Source organism: Macaca mulatta, chromosome 4 (assembly GCF_049350105.2).
Source record: "Macaca mulatta isolate MMU2019108-1 chromosome 4, T2T-MMU8v2.0, whole genome shotgun sequence".
Classification (NCBI taxonomy): domain Eukaryota; kingdom Metazoa; phylum Chordata; class Mammalia; order Primates; family Cercopithecidae; genus Macaca; species Macaca mulatta.
Window position 1 is genome coordinate 102,185,789 of NC_133409.1, and position 15,090 is coordinate 102,200,878.

At 37.5% G+C, this 15,090-nt stretch overlaps 1 protein-coding gene across 31 annotated transcripts in view; it reads left to right on the forward strand.

Annotated features, from left to right (window-relative positions):
• Nucleotides 1-15,090, forward strand: part of SNAP91 (synaptosome associated protein 91) — a 166,195-nt gene that overhangs the window by 65,959 nt on the left and 85,146 nt on the right. For all 31 annotated transcript variants that reach the window (XM_077998352.1, XM_077998360.1, XM_015136764.3 and 28 more), the window contains 1 exon segment: nt 3,816-3,922. In XM_077998352.1, coding sequence (XP_077854478.1) covers nt 3,816-3,922 — 107 coding nt within the window.

Here is a 15,090-nt window from a genome sequence, read left to right on the forward strand (position 1 = left end):
TGACCTTGGATATGGTGGTGACATTTTAGATACAACACCACAGGCATGATCCATGAAAGAAATAATTGATAAGCTGGACTTTATTAAAATTAAAAACTTCTGTTCCATGAAAGACAGTGTCAAGAAAAGGGTAAGATGTGCCACACACTGGAAGACAATATTTGTGAAAACCACATCTAATAAAGGACTGTTGTCCAAAATATACAAAGAACTCTTAGAATTAAAAAATAATAAAACAAACAACCCAATTAAAAATGGGCTGAAAACTCTGATACCTCACCAACAAAGATATGCAGATATTATTCAGTGCTAAAAGGAAATGTGCTATCAATCCATGAAAAGGCATGAAGGAACCTTAAATGCATATTACTGAGTGAAAAGGCATGTTTTCAGCTCTCTGTCATTCTACAAAAGGCAGAGCTATGAAGTCAATAAAAAAGATACTGTGTTTAGTGGAGGTCTCATTTTGTCTCCCAGACTGGAGTGCAGTGGCATGAACACAGTTCACTGCAGCCTTGACCTCCTGTGCTCAAGTGATCCTCCTGCCTTAGCCTCCCAAGTAGCTGGAATTACAGGCACATACCACGTCTCCTGACTAATTTTTGAATTTTTTTTTTTTTTTGTAGACATAGGGCCTCGCCTTGTTTCCCAGGCTGGTCTCAAACTCCTGGGTTCAAGTAATCTTCCTGCCTCAGCCTCCCACCGTACTGAGATTATAGGCATGAGCCACCATGCCTGGCCAGAGTTTCAGGACAGTGAAAATACGCTGTATGATACTAAAATGGCAGATTCATGTCATTATACATTTGTCCAAACCCATACAATGTGCAACACCAAGAGTGAACAGTAAGGAATGCTATGGACTTGGGGTGATAATGACATTCAATGTAGGTTCATCAGTTGTAACTAATATGGCACTCTTTTCGGAGGTGTTGATAATGGGGGAGGCTATGCATGTTTAGAATATGGGAAATCTCTGTAACTTTCGTTTAATTTTGTTGTGAACCTAAAACTACTCTTTAAAAAGTATTTTTCTAAAAAAAAAAAAAAAAAAAAGTCAGGATATATTCCTTTCCCCTATGCATAGTCACTATGGTAAAGGTCCATTATGCAGAAGACAAGGAAAAACTACTTTAAGCAGTGTTCAAGGACTTTCCTCAAGAATATCTGGAGAACTTGTTAAAGCTCAGGTTGCTGACCCTGTAACCCAGAGTTTCTAATTCAGTAGGTCTGAGGTGGGGCCTGAGAATTTGCATTCCTGATAAGGGCCAAAGACATGCTGTTCCTGGTGGTTTGGGGACTTTAGTATGGGAATCATTGTATTAGAACCACTCCCAGATGCTCAGACTAGCATTTTGAATTCACACATTTTGGCATATTCACCCAATTTGATAAATTTTGAGGCAGGTGTGTTTTTCACTTGTTTACCTGATAGTGCTAGGAGTTAACCTTATGAATATGTTGTGGGTTAATTTTAATCAAGGACTTCATGACCAATACTTTACACCTAATGTTGGAATCAATATTCGTGCTACAAATCTTCACAAATGCTTTATTGAGATAATGAAACTCTGACTTGTAACTAAGCTGTCTCCCTGACTAATGGTCATCAGTAATAGCTTATGTAGAAACTCTCAGTTTGTCTCTCAGAGATGATAATTTTTTTCATTTGGTTTCTTTCCTAGCACAATTATCCTTCAAAAGTTAATACAGTATGACAAGGGTAATTTATCACAGCTTTACAGAGGTTCATGTTACAAACATGAAATTTGATCATTTCAAATATTGAAAATTAACATATGTTATCTTTACTGCAAAGGAAAGGTAGAGGCTCATTTTTGGATGACCAATCCCCTCTGTAAAAGTGTTGGTTTCCCTAGGCCCTGTGCTGGTCTGGACAGGGAAGCCTCACAGCTGTGCCTGTGTCAGTGAAATAGAACATATTGCCTTTCTGTGTCAATGCTACTATTATAGAAACAATTAGGAGATTATAACCTAAATCCACAATGATTGAGTGCTTTTTATTGCTGAGTCCTAAATTATCATGAAGGATATAAACAATTTTAAAAGTATCCAGAGGAGACAGAAAAAAAATTGGTTAAAATTTTGGTCACTGGTTCTAAAAGGAAATTGAGATATTCCACTTGATTTTTCTTTTTGTATTATTGCTGAAGATCAGATGCAAAGATATAAACTCAGGTTATACTAAAGAGAAGTAATTTGGATATTTGAAAGAAATTATTTATATGAAGATCGTTGTAAAAAGAGAGAACAAAAAGTATGTTTTGCCTGAATAAATCCTTATTTTCAAATTTCTTAACAAGAAAAGACTTTCCTCTTACAGCACCATGAGTTTATCCATTGCATTAGAAAATGGGACAGAGTGGATAAAGAAAGTATCCTTAGATTTGGTCATTTTTTAAAAGACTCTCTTTTCTCTAAACTCCTAGCAAGTAGAAAACAGTATGTGTTTGTTTTCTTGATCTTTTTGCTTCCCTTAAATACCCTACAGGGGAGGTCCATGTAAAAAGCAAAATTACCCAAAGACTGTCAACAGAAGGTAATGAGTAACTGCTCTTGATAATTAGTTCTTTGTGTAATTATATATTATTAAACTTTCCTTAAGAAAATTAAAAATACTTCTGAATATTGTTGGTGATACCTCACCAACAAAGATATGCAGATATTATTCAGTGCTAAAAGAAAATGTGCTATCAATCCATGAAAAGGCATGAAGGAATCTTAAATGCATATTACTAAGTGAAAGAAGCCAGTCTTTGTGTAATTATATATTATTAAACTTTCCTTAAGAAAGTAAAATTACATGCTGAATGAAATAACTGTCAAGTATGAGAGAATATTAAAATAGCATATGTTAAACCATGTGTAAATATAAAATAATGAACTTATAAAAAAATACTAGGCCATCAGTTATAATCCAGAGTTGCCTGGGAACTACTGTAGACAGACATGGCCTGCTGTGTCTCCATCTGCAGTGTCAATAATTATTGACTGAATGATCAATGAATAACTGATTTAAACACTGATGAAGTACTGGTTTTCTTCAAAGCATGTATGGAAAAATTATACTCTCATATTGCAAGTGTAATGGAGCTGTAGTTCCCTGATGACTGAATTCTAGCCTTGAGTGTGTGAAAGAGAACAGCAAAATAAGCTTCCGTTTTTCTGTTTGGAAAGCTAAAAGTTGAGAAAGAGAGCATAAATAGACTAGAAAGTCATTAAGGATATAGTAAAACAAATTTTTTCACAAAACTCTACCGTCTAAAAGAGCCACATCATAATGTTTGAAAGAAATAATTTATGACCAATAAAAGCAAGTATCAACTTAGTGTAGAAAATGTAAAGAATTAATTCAGGAAGGTTTATTGATTATTGCCTTATAATTTATAGATTATTAGTTTATAGTGAGCTAATAAGAAAATAAGGATTCTGTAGAATGCAGTCATAAATTTTGAGATTATCATCAGTAAGAATTTGCTGCTATTTTCCAAGACAGGATATTGGGATATATGGAACGTGAATTTAGCCAGTTGTGGCAATTTATATATTCTTCTACTTTAGTTCTGTTTTCATATTTAAATTGTTTTATTTGAGACAGATGATTATCTTGGAACATAACACTTTTCTTAATCTATTCAGGTTCCCTTTGTTTAGGTGCCTTAATACCTCATATAAGTTTTACTACCAAGTGTTTTGATTCAAACATTAAGTTTTAAGTAGTAATTTAACATAAGCTTAGAAAAAAATAGAATAGAATACTCTTTTCAAATTGCTTATCTCTTTATTTTTTCTAGAAAAGTTTTTTGAAATGAAGAAAGGACAATGTAAAGACGCTCTAGAAATTTACAAACGATTTCTAACTAGAATGACACGAGTGTCTGAATTTCTCAAGGTTGCAGAGGTAAGTAATATTAAGTTTTGTTGGGAATATAATTTTTTAAATATTTGCTCATATATCTGGAGTATATAATAGAAGGCATAAGAGAGTCACAGTATGTTAGGGTTGGAAGTGCCTCAGAGTCACAGTATATTAAGGTTGGAAGTGACTTTGGAAGTCATCTCATCCAATTTCTCATTCAGAGCTGTACTCTGTACTCCTGCATCCTAATCAGATGATCATTCTGCATTCAAATAAAAGTTTCATGGATAATAAGCTCATTTGCTGCTTTGCAAGGTGGTCTATTCCTCCATTCTACCTAATAGCTATCTTTAATTGTTAGAAAAGCCTTTATTTTCATTGAACCTTAGGTTTGCCTTTAGAAAAGCCTGTTTATTATTCTTAGCATGTAAATGATAAATCATAAATTCTGACCTTCCTTACTTTGGCAATGATTTATACACAATGAAAAATAAAACAGAAAGCATAATTTGTTTTATAAAATTTATAAATTGTTTCTTAAGGAGAGCATAATTTGTTTTATAAAATTTATAAATTGTTTCTTAAGGATGTGTCTTTATACTTGATTAGAATACCTGTGTAACTATACAGTTGCTGTTCCTGAAATTATCTGTGAGTTGGTATTTTCTCTTATAAAATCCAATTAATGATTCATGCTGATACTGGAAATTATAACATTGTTATTATAGTCCTTTGGAAGAATCACAGTGTATTTTTATCTTATATGTCAATTAACTGATTACTAGCAACTGATTGGAATGTTGTATGAAAGAGGTTCTACAGCTCAGCAGCAAACCATACAATGCTGTGGATGTGGAACATTCATGCCATGTTTTTGCTGTTTTTGTCATTTTAAGAATATACTGCAAGAACAGGCATTTTATACACACAATTTAAGAAGTACTCTAGTCCATGCATTGTGTTTAAAATCTTTTATTCATAGAAGTAATAATTATCATATGCAAGTTCTGGAACCAAAATAATATCACAAAATGCTGATTCTTGAACTTTCACCCATACAACATGTAGTTAGAATAAAAATCTTTTTTAAATATAAGGGAAACAAAAGGTAAAGATTAGCTTATGTAAATTGTATATGCATTAAAGCACATTCATGTTTCATTCCTCATGGGTTTATCAATGTTGGTAGTCTATAAGAAATTATAGAATTGCTCAAAATTTTTTCTTTTGCTGCTATACAGGTTTTATTTTTTGTATTTGGTATGATTTTGCCATGGTTTAACCGTAATTATCAGCTTAATCTAGTAAAATTTGCCTAATTTCTTTCTGTGAAAAGGTAAATTATGCCTAAGTACCGAGAACAGATTATTTGATTGTTTTATTAAATCTTGGTGTACATTCATCCCAGTTTCCCATTTGTTATTGTATATAAGTTAGGAGCTGGCATGTGGCAGTCTGGGGTATGCATTTCTCTAATTGGTATTACAAGGCTAGGCTCAGGATTCCCATGAGAAAGGTTCTGCTTACGTGTCAATTCCTTCTGTCTTAACATGTAAAATTTTACTTTTTGTCTATTGATACCTCATGTTAGCACAAGCCCAACTGAGGCCATTGAGAAAGAGATATACAGAGATCGGATGTCATTTTAAGAGCCTGTCTTTAAATAACTGGATAATAAATTTTAAAATTATTTTTATTTGAACATTATGATTAAGACTTTTTCATAGAATGAATACTAATTTACAAAATTATTTTTAATAGAGTAAACATTAAATCACAATGGGACAACCATAACCGTTTGTGTTTTCTTTCACATGTAAATCACATTGTTCATAATTTGAACACACAATGTTTGAATACCACTGTTGAGTGGTTTGGTTATGATTGGTTAATAGAGAAATTTTTCAACAAATGTACAAATCTCTCTTTACTATATAGTACTCGTGTGGTCTATGTATGGATTCATACTCAATAGCTATCCCATAGTTAGTAACACTTACCTGAAGAGTCTCAAGAAAATTTCTAGAATATGATTTTCAAAATACAACTTTATATATTGGTTATTTGGGAAATAGTAACAGTAAGTTGTTCATTGTATTAAAGAAAAGGTAAAGTAGTTGAACAAGTTCTATGGAAATACTCAAATTTTTTAAATTGCTTGAAGTACAGAAAACTTACTATGTCTTATATTCTTATTCTGAAGTCTCGTATGGCAGACAAGTAAAACTTTGTAAAATAATTTTTACAGGTAAGACATATTTCTGCTAAATACTCTTCTCTTTTATAGAACTAAGTTATTCTTAGTTTTCTGTTCTAAGGTAGATATCGAAATCATAGGAGTTACATCTCCCAGAATATTTGCAGACAGAAAGTGATGAGATTTCTGTAACACACTTTAATCCTCTAATGATAATGTGGTTCAGAAGTTCAGAGCAATAAAAATAGCAGTGTTGAGGAAGAATTCTTAAATTGTCTCTTTGAACACAATTATCCATTTAATGGAAATACATCACCTTTTCCTGAAGTGATTTAAGTATTAGGGATCCATAATATTTTATTTTTAAAAATGCCTCTTTCGGTGCCTTCTTAGCACAGTAGGCAGCGAGTCAGTCTCATAAAAATGCCTCTTTTGTTCATATTAATATTTTTAAATGGATCATCTAAAGTGGTGTTAAAACGTACAAATAAACACAATGCAGTTGCTTTAATTTACAATTTCCCTAATTTGTAATAATATAAGTGGGTTTAGGGAGGTATCAGTGGCTAAACTGTTCCTAAAGTCACAGTTCAGTCATTAGAAGGTGAATTCCAGAGAGGGAAGGAAGACGGCCAACTAGACAAAGCTGGCAAATGCCTCTCCCACCAGGAGGAACCAAAATATCGAGTGAATCATCACACTGATGATCAACAGATCTTTTGAGAGAAAATACTGAAAATCAATAGAGGGACAACACAGATACCATAGTTGAAGAGGGAGGAAGCTGGGAAGCCTGCTGGGAGCCACCACATGCCAGCTGCAGTAAAACACATCCATAGGTGCCCATCCCCCAAGGCTCTCCATCTTGCTCTGCAGTTCCTGCTCTCTACTGGCCAGGAGCTGCCATTGCTGCAGGACCAGGATGAATGCCCCCTCGCCTGCTGGCCCCTCCCAAGATTGCCTGCCTGGCCACCCCTGCAGGAGGATATCCACAGTGCAGCCCCCGCTTCCCTACTTGAGTGTTTTGCTGGTGGCCTGGAAGCAGTCTGGCACCCCCAGTGCAGCCAGTGCTTGACCCCGAGGGGCCAGAAGACAAATCTGCAGGCCTGGTTTCAACTCCCTGGGACTCAAGCACATGGCCCACGAGTATCTTGCTGAGATCTATGGCCTGAGCTCAAGTGGAGGAGGAGCCCCCAGTGTCAGAACAAAAAGAAGATTGTGACTTAGATTCTTATGCTGGTGCAGGTTCTTGTGCAAATGTAGGAGCTGTGTGTCCCTCCCTTCACAAGACCCATCTGGGAAGGGTGCGGCCTGATAGCCACAGCTTCTTTCCCAGGGAGCCCTGCAGCCCACATCATCTGAACAGCTCCGTGATCTGGGAGCAGAAGACTTGGGACAAGTCTAGCCAGTCAAGATGCTCCTGGGGCAGACACTGGAGGAAGACCTGTTGGGTGAGAGGAACACAAGCTGAGTGGGTCCCACAGCTGTCTGCCAGGTTGGAAACCCTGGGCCACAGGCACTTTTCCACTTGCATACGCATGATACCATTGCCCTGCCCAGGGGTACTTCACCCCAACCCACTGCAACACCAGACCACTAGTAGTCATATCCCACAACCTGCTCTGACTCTAACAAGCGCAGTGGGCCCTCCCAAGAGTTAGAGATCTCCTGGTGACCTCTCAGCTGGGACCACCCCTAAAGGGAGAGGGTAGCACAGCCCGCCAAAGCCCCCTTTTGGGCAAAGAAAACATGGGTACAGCACTAGTAGTTGAAGGAGACAGCACCAAGGCCCAAGGCCTGGAAACAAACTTGGACAGGGAGTTATCTCTTGGCCCCTGCCTCTCCTCCCCAGAGCACTGCCACATACACACTGAAAAATAAGAGGTGCCTGGCTGAGTAAGAGTATACCTGCTGACCCTGATGTCACTGTGAAGCGCCATCTACGAGACTGCAATCTAAATTGCACCACCAAACAAAAATACATTGTTTCACCATGCAATACCTCTGAAACGCACCACAGGAACCCATCCATAACCTCAGAACCTAGAACAGAGCCTTGACCCTCTGAAAGCACTCAGAAACAAAACCAATCAACTATATACAACATTCACCAGTCAACCCTTAAGGGAAAAAAAGAATGTAAAAACAAAAAGCCCTATCCAAACGAAAGCAAATTGACAAAGAAAAGAAAAGCCAGCTCCCTCAGGTGAGAAGGAATCAGCTCAAGAACTTAGGCAATGAAAAAAGTCAGAGTGTTTTGTTACCTCTAAAGGATGGCACTAGCTCCCTAGCAGTGGATCCTAACCACATTGAAATGTCTGAAATTATGGACACTGAATTCAGAATCTGGATGGCAAGGAAGCTTAATAAGATCCAAGGGACAGTTGAAATCCAATCCAAGGAAGCCAGAAAAATGATCCAAGATATGAAAGATGATCTAGCTATATTTAAAAAGAACTAAACAGAACTTCTACAGTTGAGAAGTTCACTACAGGAATTTCAAAATGTAGTTGGAAGCCTTAATGACAGACTAGATCACACAGAGGAGAGAATTTCAGAGCTTGAAGACCAGTCCTTCGAATCAACCCAGTCAGACACAAATAAAGCAAAGAATTTTAAAAAATGAACAAAACCTCCAAGAAATATGGTACTAAGTAAAGCAACCAAACCTACAATTCATTGGCATTCCTGAGAGAGAAGAAGAGAGAGTGAGCAACTTGGAAAACATATTTGAGGATATAATCCATAAAAATTTCCCCAGTCTTGCTGAAGAGATTGACATGTGAATACAAGAAATTCAGAGAACCCCTATAAGATACTATACAAGATGACCATCCCAAGGCACATAGTCATCAGACTTTCTAAGATCAACACAAGAAAAAATCCTAATGGCAACTAGAGAAAAGGATCAAATCACCTATAAAACGAACCTCATCAGGCTAATGGCAGACTTCTTAAAAGAAACTTTACAAGCCGGAGATTGGCAGCCTATTCTTAGCATTCTTAAAGAAAAGAAATTCCAGCTAAGAATTTCATACCCCACCAAACTAAGCTTCGTAAGTGAAAGTGAAATAAAATCTTTCCCAGACAAGCATTTGCTAAGGGAATGTGTTACCAATCAACTGGCCTTACAAGACGTGCTTAAGGGAGTTCTAAACTTGGAAACCAAAGAAACCTGCTACCACAAAAACACATATAAGTACATAGTCCATAGTTCCTACAAAGCAACTTCACAATTGAGACTATAAAGCAACCAATTAACAATACCATGACAGGAATGAAACCTCACATGTGAATACTAACCTTGAATGTAAATGGTACAAATACCCGCCTGAAAAGACACAGAGTGGCAAGTTGGATTAAAAAAAAAGACCCAACCTTCTGCTGTCTTCAGTTCATCCATCTCATGTAATGACACCCATAGCCTCAAAGTAAAGGGATGAAAAAACATCTATCATACCAACAGAAAACAAAAAAGGACAGAGGTTGTTGCTCTTGTATCCGATAAAATAGACTTAAAACCAACAGTAAAGAATAAAAAAGAAAGAAAGAAAGAAAAAGGACAAAGAAGGGCATTACATAATAAAAAAGGGTTCAATTCAACGAGAAGACTTAATTTTTAGCCAAAGGTGAGAGATTAGGGGGGAAAAAAGACTTAACTATCCTCAATATATACATACCCAACATTGGAGCACCTAGATTTATAAAATAAGTACTTCTTGACCTAATAAAAGACAGACAGCCACACAATAATAATGAGGGACTTCATCACCCCACGGAAAGCATTAGATCATTGAGGCAGAAAACTAACAAAGAAATTATGAACTTAAATTTGACACTAGACCAATTGGACCTAATAGACATCTGCAGAATACTCCACCCAACAACCACAGAATATATGTTCTTGTCACTTGTACAGGGTACATACCCTAAGATCCACCGCATGCTCAGCCATAAAGCAAATCTCAATAAATTAAAAAAATCAAATCATAGCAAGTATATTCTTAGACCACAGTAGAATAAAAATAGAAATCAATACCAAGAGGAACTTTCAAAACCACACAATTACATGGAAACTGAACAAGTTGTTCTTGAATGACTACTGGGTAAACAACAAAATTAAGGCAGAAATCAAAACATTCTTTGAAACAAATGAAAACAGAGACACAACATACCAAAATATCTGGGAGGCAGCAAAGGCTGTTTTAAGAGGAAAGTTTATGCACTAAATGCCTACATCAAGAAGCTAGAAAGATCTCAAATTAATAACCTAACATCACACATAAAGGAACTAGAAAAACAAGAACAAACTAATCCCAAAGCTAGCAGAAGAAAACAAATAGCCCAAATCAGAGTAAAACTAAATGTAATTGACAAGAAGAGGGGATCATGGCGGATGGGAGGCAGGACTAGATTGCAGCTCCAACTTGGACGGACAGAGCAGCATATGGAGGCTCGCACTGTGAATTTTTGTTCCAGAACGACTGCAGGAATAAATTAGGAAACCTGAGAGGACCCACAGACCCCATGAAGAAAGCAGATTGCTCCTACAGGACCCAGGAGACACCTCAAATACTGTGAGTGCCCAAACCGTGGAACTGGGAAAGGGAGATCGTCTGCCCCTGAACACACATCCCCCACTGGGGAAACTGTAGGCCTAGATAACAGGAGAAGATTTTGACCTTACCTGGAACTGAGTCAATTTAGATAGCCAAGCGAAATACAGGGATAGAAGAAGCAGTGAAAAAATCTCTGTGAGTTTACTGGGTCCCCTAGCAAGCCGTTTTTGCCTGACCTCACAGGGGTCCTTCAGTACGGTGGCCAGAGGCACTAGGAAATGGCCACAGGGAGAAAGAAATCTCCAGCTAGGCTTTGTAACAATTTGAACTGATTGAGAGGCCTCTTGGCCAGAACTCGGGGAAGGGTATGAATCTGGTGTGCAGACACCACAGGCAGGGGAAGAAGAAAAGCCTTATTTGCCTTCACAGCTGGGAGGTAGGTAGCCTGGGGCTAGTTCTCAGCCCTACTTGCCCACTGACTGGAAACACATTCAGTGCTGTTGCTGGGGCCACAGTGGGAGTGAGACTGGTCTTTTGGATTGCATGGGAGCTGGGTGAGGCCTGTGACTGCCGCCTTTCCCCCACTTCCCTGACAACCTGCATGACACAGTAGAGACAGTCATAATCCTCCTAGGAACATAACTCCATTGACCTGGGAACCTTACTCCTAACCCCCACAGCAGCTGCAGCAAGACCCGCCCAAGGAGAGTCTGAACTCAAACATGCCTAGCCCTGCCCTTGCCCAGTGGTCCTTCCCTACCTACCTGGTAACTGAAGACAAGGGCATATACTCTTGGGAGTTCTAGGGCCCTGCCTCCCACCTGTTCCTCCTCATACTACCACAGCCGATGCTCTCTAGAAAGTACCACGTCCTGGCAGGAGGCCAACCAGCACAAAAATAGTGCATTAAACCACCAAAGCTAAAAACCCGCACAGAGTTCATTTCTGCCACCTCCACCAGAACAGGTGCTAGTATCCATGGCTGAGAGACCCACAGACAGTTCATATCACAGGACTCTGTGAGACAACCCCCAGTGCCAGCCTGGAGCCTGATAGACTTGCTGGGTGGCTAGATCCAGAAGAGAGAAAACAATCACTACAGCTTGGTTCACAGGAAGCCACATCCATAGGAAAAGGGGGAGAGTACTACAGCAAGGGAAGATCGCATGGGACAAAAGAATCTGAACAACAGCCTTCAGCCCTAGACATTTCCTTTGACAGAGCCTACCCAAATGAGAAGGAACCAGAAAACCAACTCTGATAATAGACAAAACAAGGTTCTTTAAATCCTCCAAAAAAATCATACTAGCTCACCAGCAATGGACCCAAACCATCAAATCCCTGATTTACCTGATAAAGAATTCAGGAGGTTAGTTATTAAGCGAATCAGGGAGGCACCAGAGAAAGGCAAAGCCCAGTGTAAGGAAATCCAAAAAATGATACAAGAAGTGAAGGGAGAAATATTCAAGGAATTAGATAGCATAAATAAAAACAATCAAAACTTCAGGAAACAACGGACACACTTATAGAAATGCAAAATGCTCTGGAAAGTCTCAGCAATAGAATTGAACAGGTAGAAGAAAGAAACCCAGAGCTCAAAGACAAGGTCTTTAAATTAACCCAATCTAACAAAGAAAAAAGAATAAGAAAATACAAACAAAGCCTCCAAGAAGTCTGGGATTTTGTTAAACAACCAAACCTAAGAATAATTGGTGTTCCCAAGGAAGAAGAGAATTTTAAAAGTTTGGAAAATATATTTGGGGGAATAATTGAGGAAAATTTCCATGTCCTTGCTAGAGACCTAGACATACAAATACAAGAAGCACAAAGAACACCAGGGAAATTCGTCACAAAAAGAACATTACCTAGGCACGTTGTCATCAGGTTAGCTAACATTAGGATGAAGGAAAGAATCTTAAGAGTTGTGAGACAGAAGCACCAGTTAACCTATAAAGGAAAACCTTTATAGTTATACCTTTAAAGGTATAACTTTAGATTATAGATTAACAGCAGATTTCTCAGCAGAAACCCTACAAGCTAGAAGGGATTGACACCCTATCTTCAGCCTCCTTAAACAAAACAATTATCAGCCAAGAATTTTGTACCCAGTGAAACTAAGCTTCATATATAAAGGAAAGATACAGTCTTTTTCAGACAAATGAATGCTAAGAGAATTCACCACTACCAAGCCACCACTACAAGAACTGCTAAAAGGAACTCTAAATCTTGAAACAAATCCTGGAAACACATCAAAACAGAACCTCTGTAAAGCATAAATCTCCTAGGAACTATAAAACAAAAATATAATTAAAAAACAAAAACAAAAAACCAAGGTATACAGGCAACAAACAGCACAGTGAATGGAATGGTACCTCACATCTCAATACTAAGATTGAATGTAAATGGCTTAAATGCTCCACTTAAAAGCTACAGAATTGCAGAATGGATAAGAATTCACCAGTCAACTACCTGCTGCCTTCAAGAGACTCACCTAACACATAAAGACTCACACAAACTTAAGGTAAAGGGGTGGAAAAAGACATTTCAGAAAAATGGGCACCAAAAGTGAGCAGGAGGAGCTATTCTTATATCAGACAATACAAACTTTAAAGCAACAGCAGTTTAAAAAGGCAAAAAAGGACATTATATAATGATAAAAGGCCTCATCCAACAGGTAAATATTACAATCCTAAACCTATATGTACCTAACACTGGAGCTCCCAAATTTATAAAAATGATTACTAATAGACCTAAAAAATGAGATAGCAACACAGTAATATTGGGGGACTTCAATATTTCACTGACAGCACTAGACAGGTCTTCAAGACAGAAAGTCAACAAAGAAACAATGAATGTAAATGGTACCCTGGAACAAATGGACTGAACAGATGTATATAGAGCATTCCATCCATCAAATGCAGAATATACATTCTATTCAATAGCACATGGAACTTTCGTGAAGATAGACCATATTATAGACCACAAAATGAGCCTCAATACATTTAAGAAAATTGAAATTATATCAGGCCCTCTCTCAGACCACAGTGGAATAAAGCTGGAAATCAACTCCAAAAGGAACCTCCAAAACCATGCAAATATATGGAAATGTAATAACCTGCTCCTGAATGAGCATCGGGTCAAACATGAAATCAAAGTGAAAATCAAAAAATTATTCAAACTGAATGACAGTAGTGACACAACCTATCAAAACCTCCGGGACACAGCAAAGGCGGTGCTAAGAGGAAAGGTCATAGCCCTAAATGCCTACATCAAAAAATTTGAAAGAATACAGACAGACAATCTAAGGTCACACCTCAAGGAACAAGAGAAACAAGAATGAACCAAACAGAAACCCAGCAGAAGAAAGGAAATAACTAAGATCCAGAGCAAAACTAAATGAAATTGAAATAAAAAGCAATACAGAAGATAAATGAAACAAAAAGCTGTTTTTTTTGAAAAGATAAATAAAATTGATAGACCATTAGCTAGATTAACCAAGAAAAGAAGAGAGAAAATCCAAATAAGCTCAATAAGAAATGAAATGGGAAATATTACAACTGACACCACAGAAATACAAAAGATGATTCAAGGCTACTATGAACACCTTTACGCACATAAACTAGAAAACCTAGAAGAGATGGATTAATTTCTGAAAAGATACAACCCTCCTAGCTTAAATAAGGAAGAATTAGATATCCTGAACAGACAAGCAGTGAGATTGAAATGGTAATTTTAAAATTACCAACAAAATAAATGCCCAGGACCAGACCAATTCACAGCAGATTTCTACCAGACATTCAAAGAAGAATTGGTATCAATCCTATTGACACTATTCCACAAGAGAGAGAAAGAGGGAACCCTCCCTAAATCATTCTATTAACCCAGTATCACCCTAATACCCAAACCAGAAAAGGACATAACCAAAAAAGAAAACTACAGACCAATATCCCCGATTAACATAGATGCTAACATCCTTAAAATACTAGCTAACTGAATCCAACAACATATCAAAAAGATGATCCACCATGATCAAGGGTTTCATACTAGGGGTGCAGGGAAGGTTTAACATATGCAAATCAATAAATGTGATACACCACATAATCAGAATTAAAAACAAAAATCACATGATCATCTCAATAGATGCAGAAAAAGCATTTGACAAATTCCAGCATCTCTTAATGATTAAAACTCTCAACAAAATTGGCATACAAGGGACATACATCAATATAATAAAAGCCATCTATGACAAGCCCACAGCTAATATAATACTGAATGGGGAAAAGTTGTTAGCATTTCCTCTGAGAACTGGAACAAGACGAGGATGCCCACTCTTACCACTCCTCTTCAGCATAGTACCACAAGTCCTAGCCAGAGCAATCAAACAAGAGAAAGAAATGGCATCCAAATTGGTAAAGAGGAGGTCAAGCTGTTTCTGTTTGCTGATGATATTATTG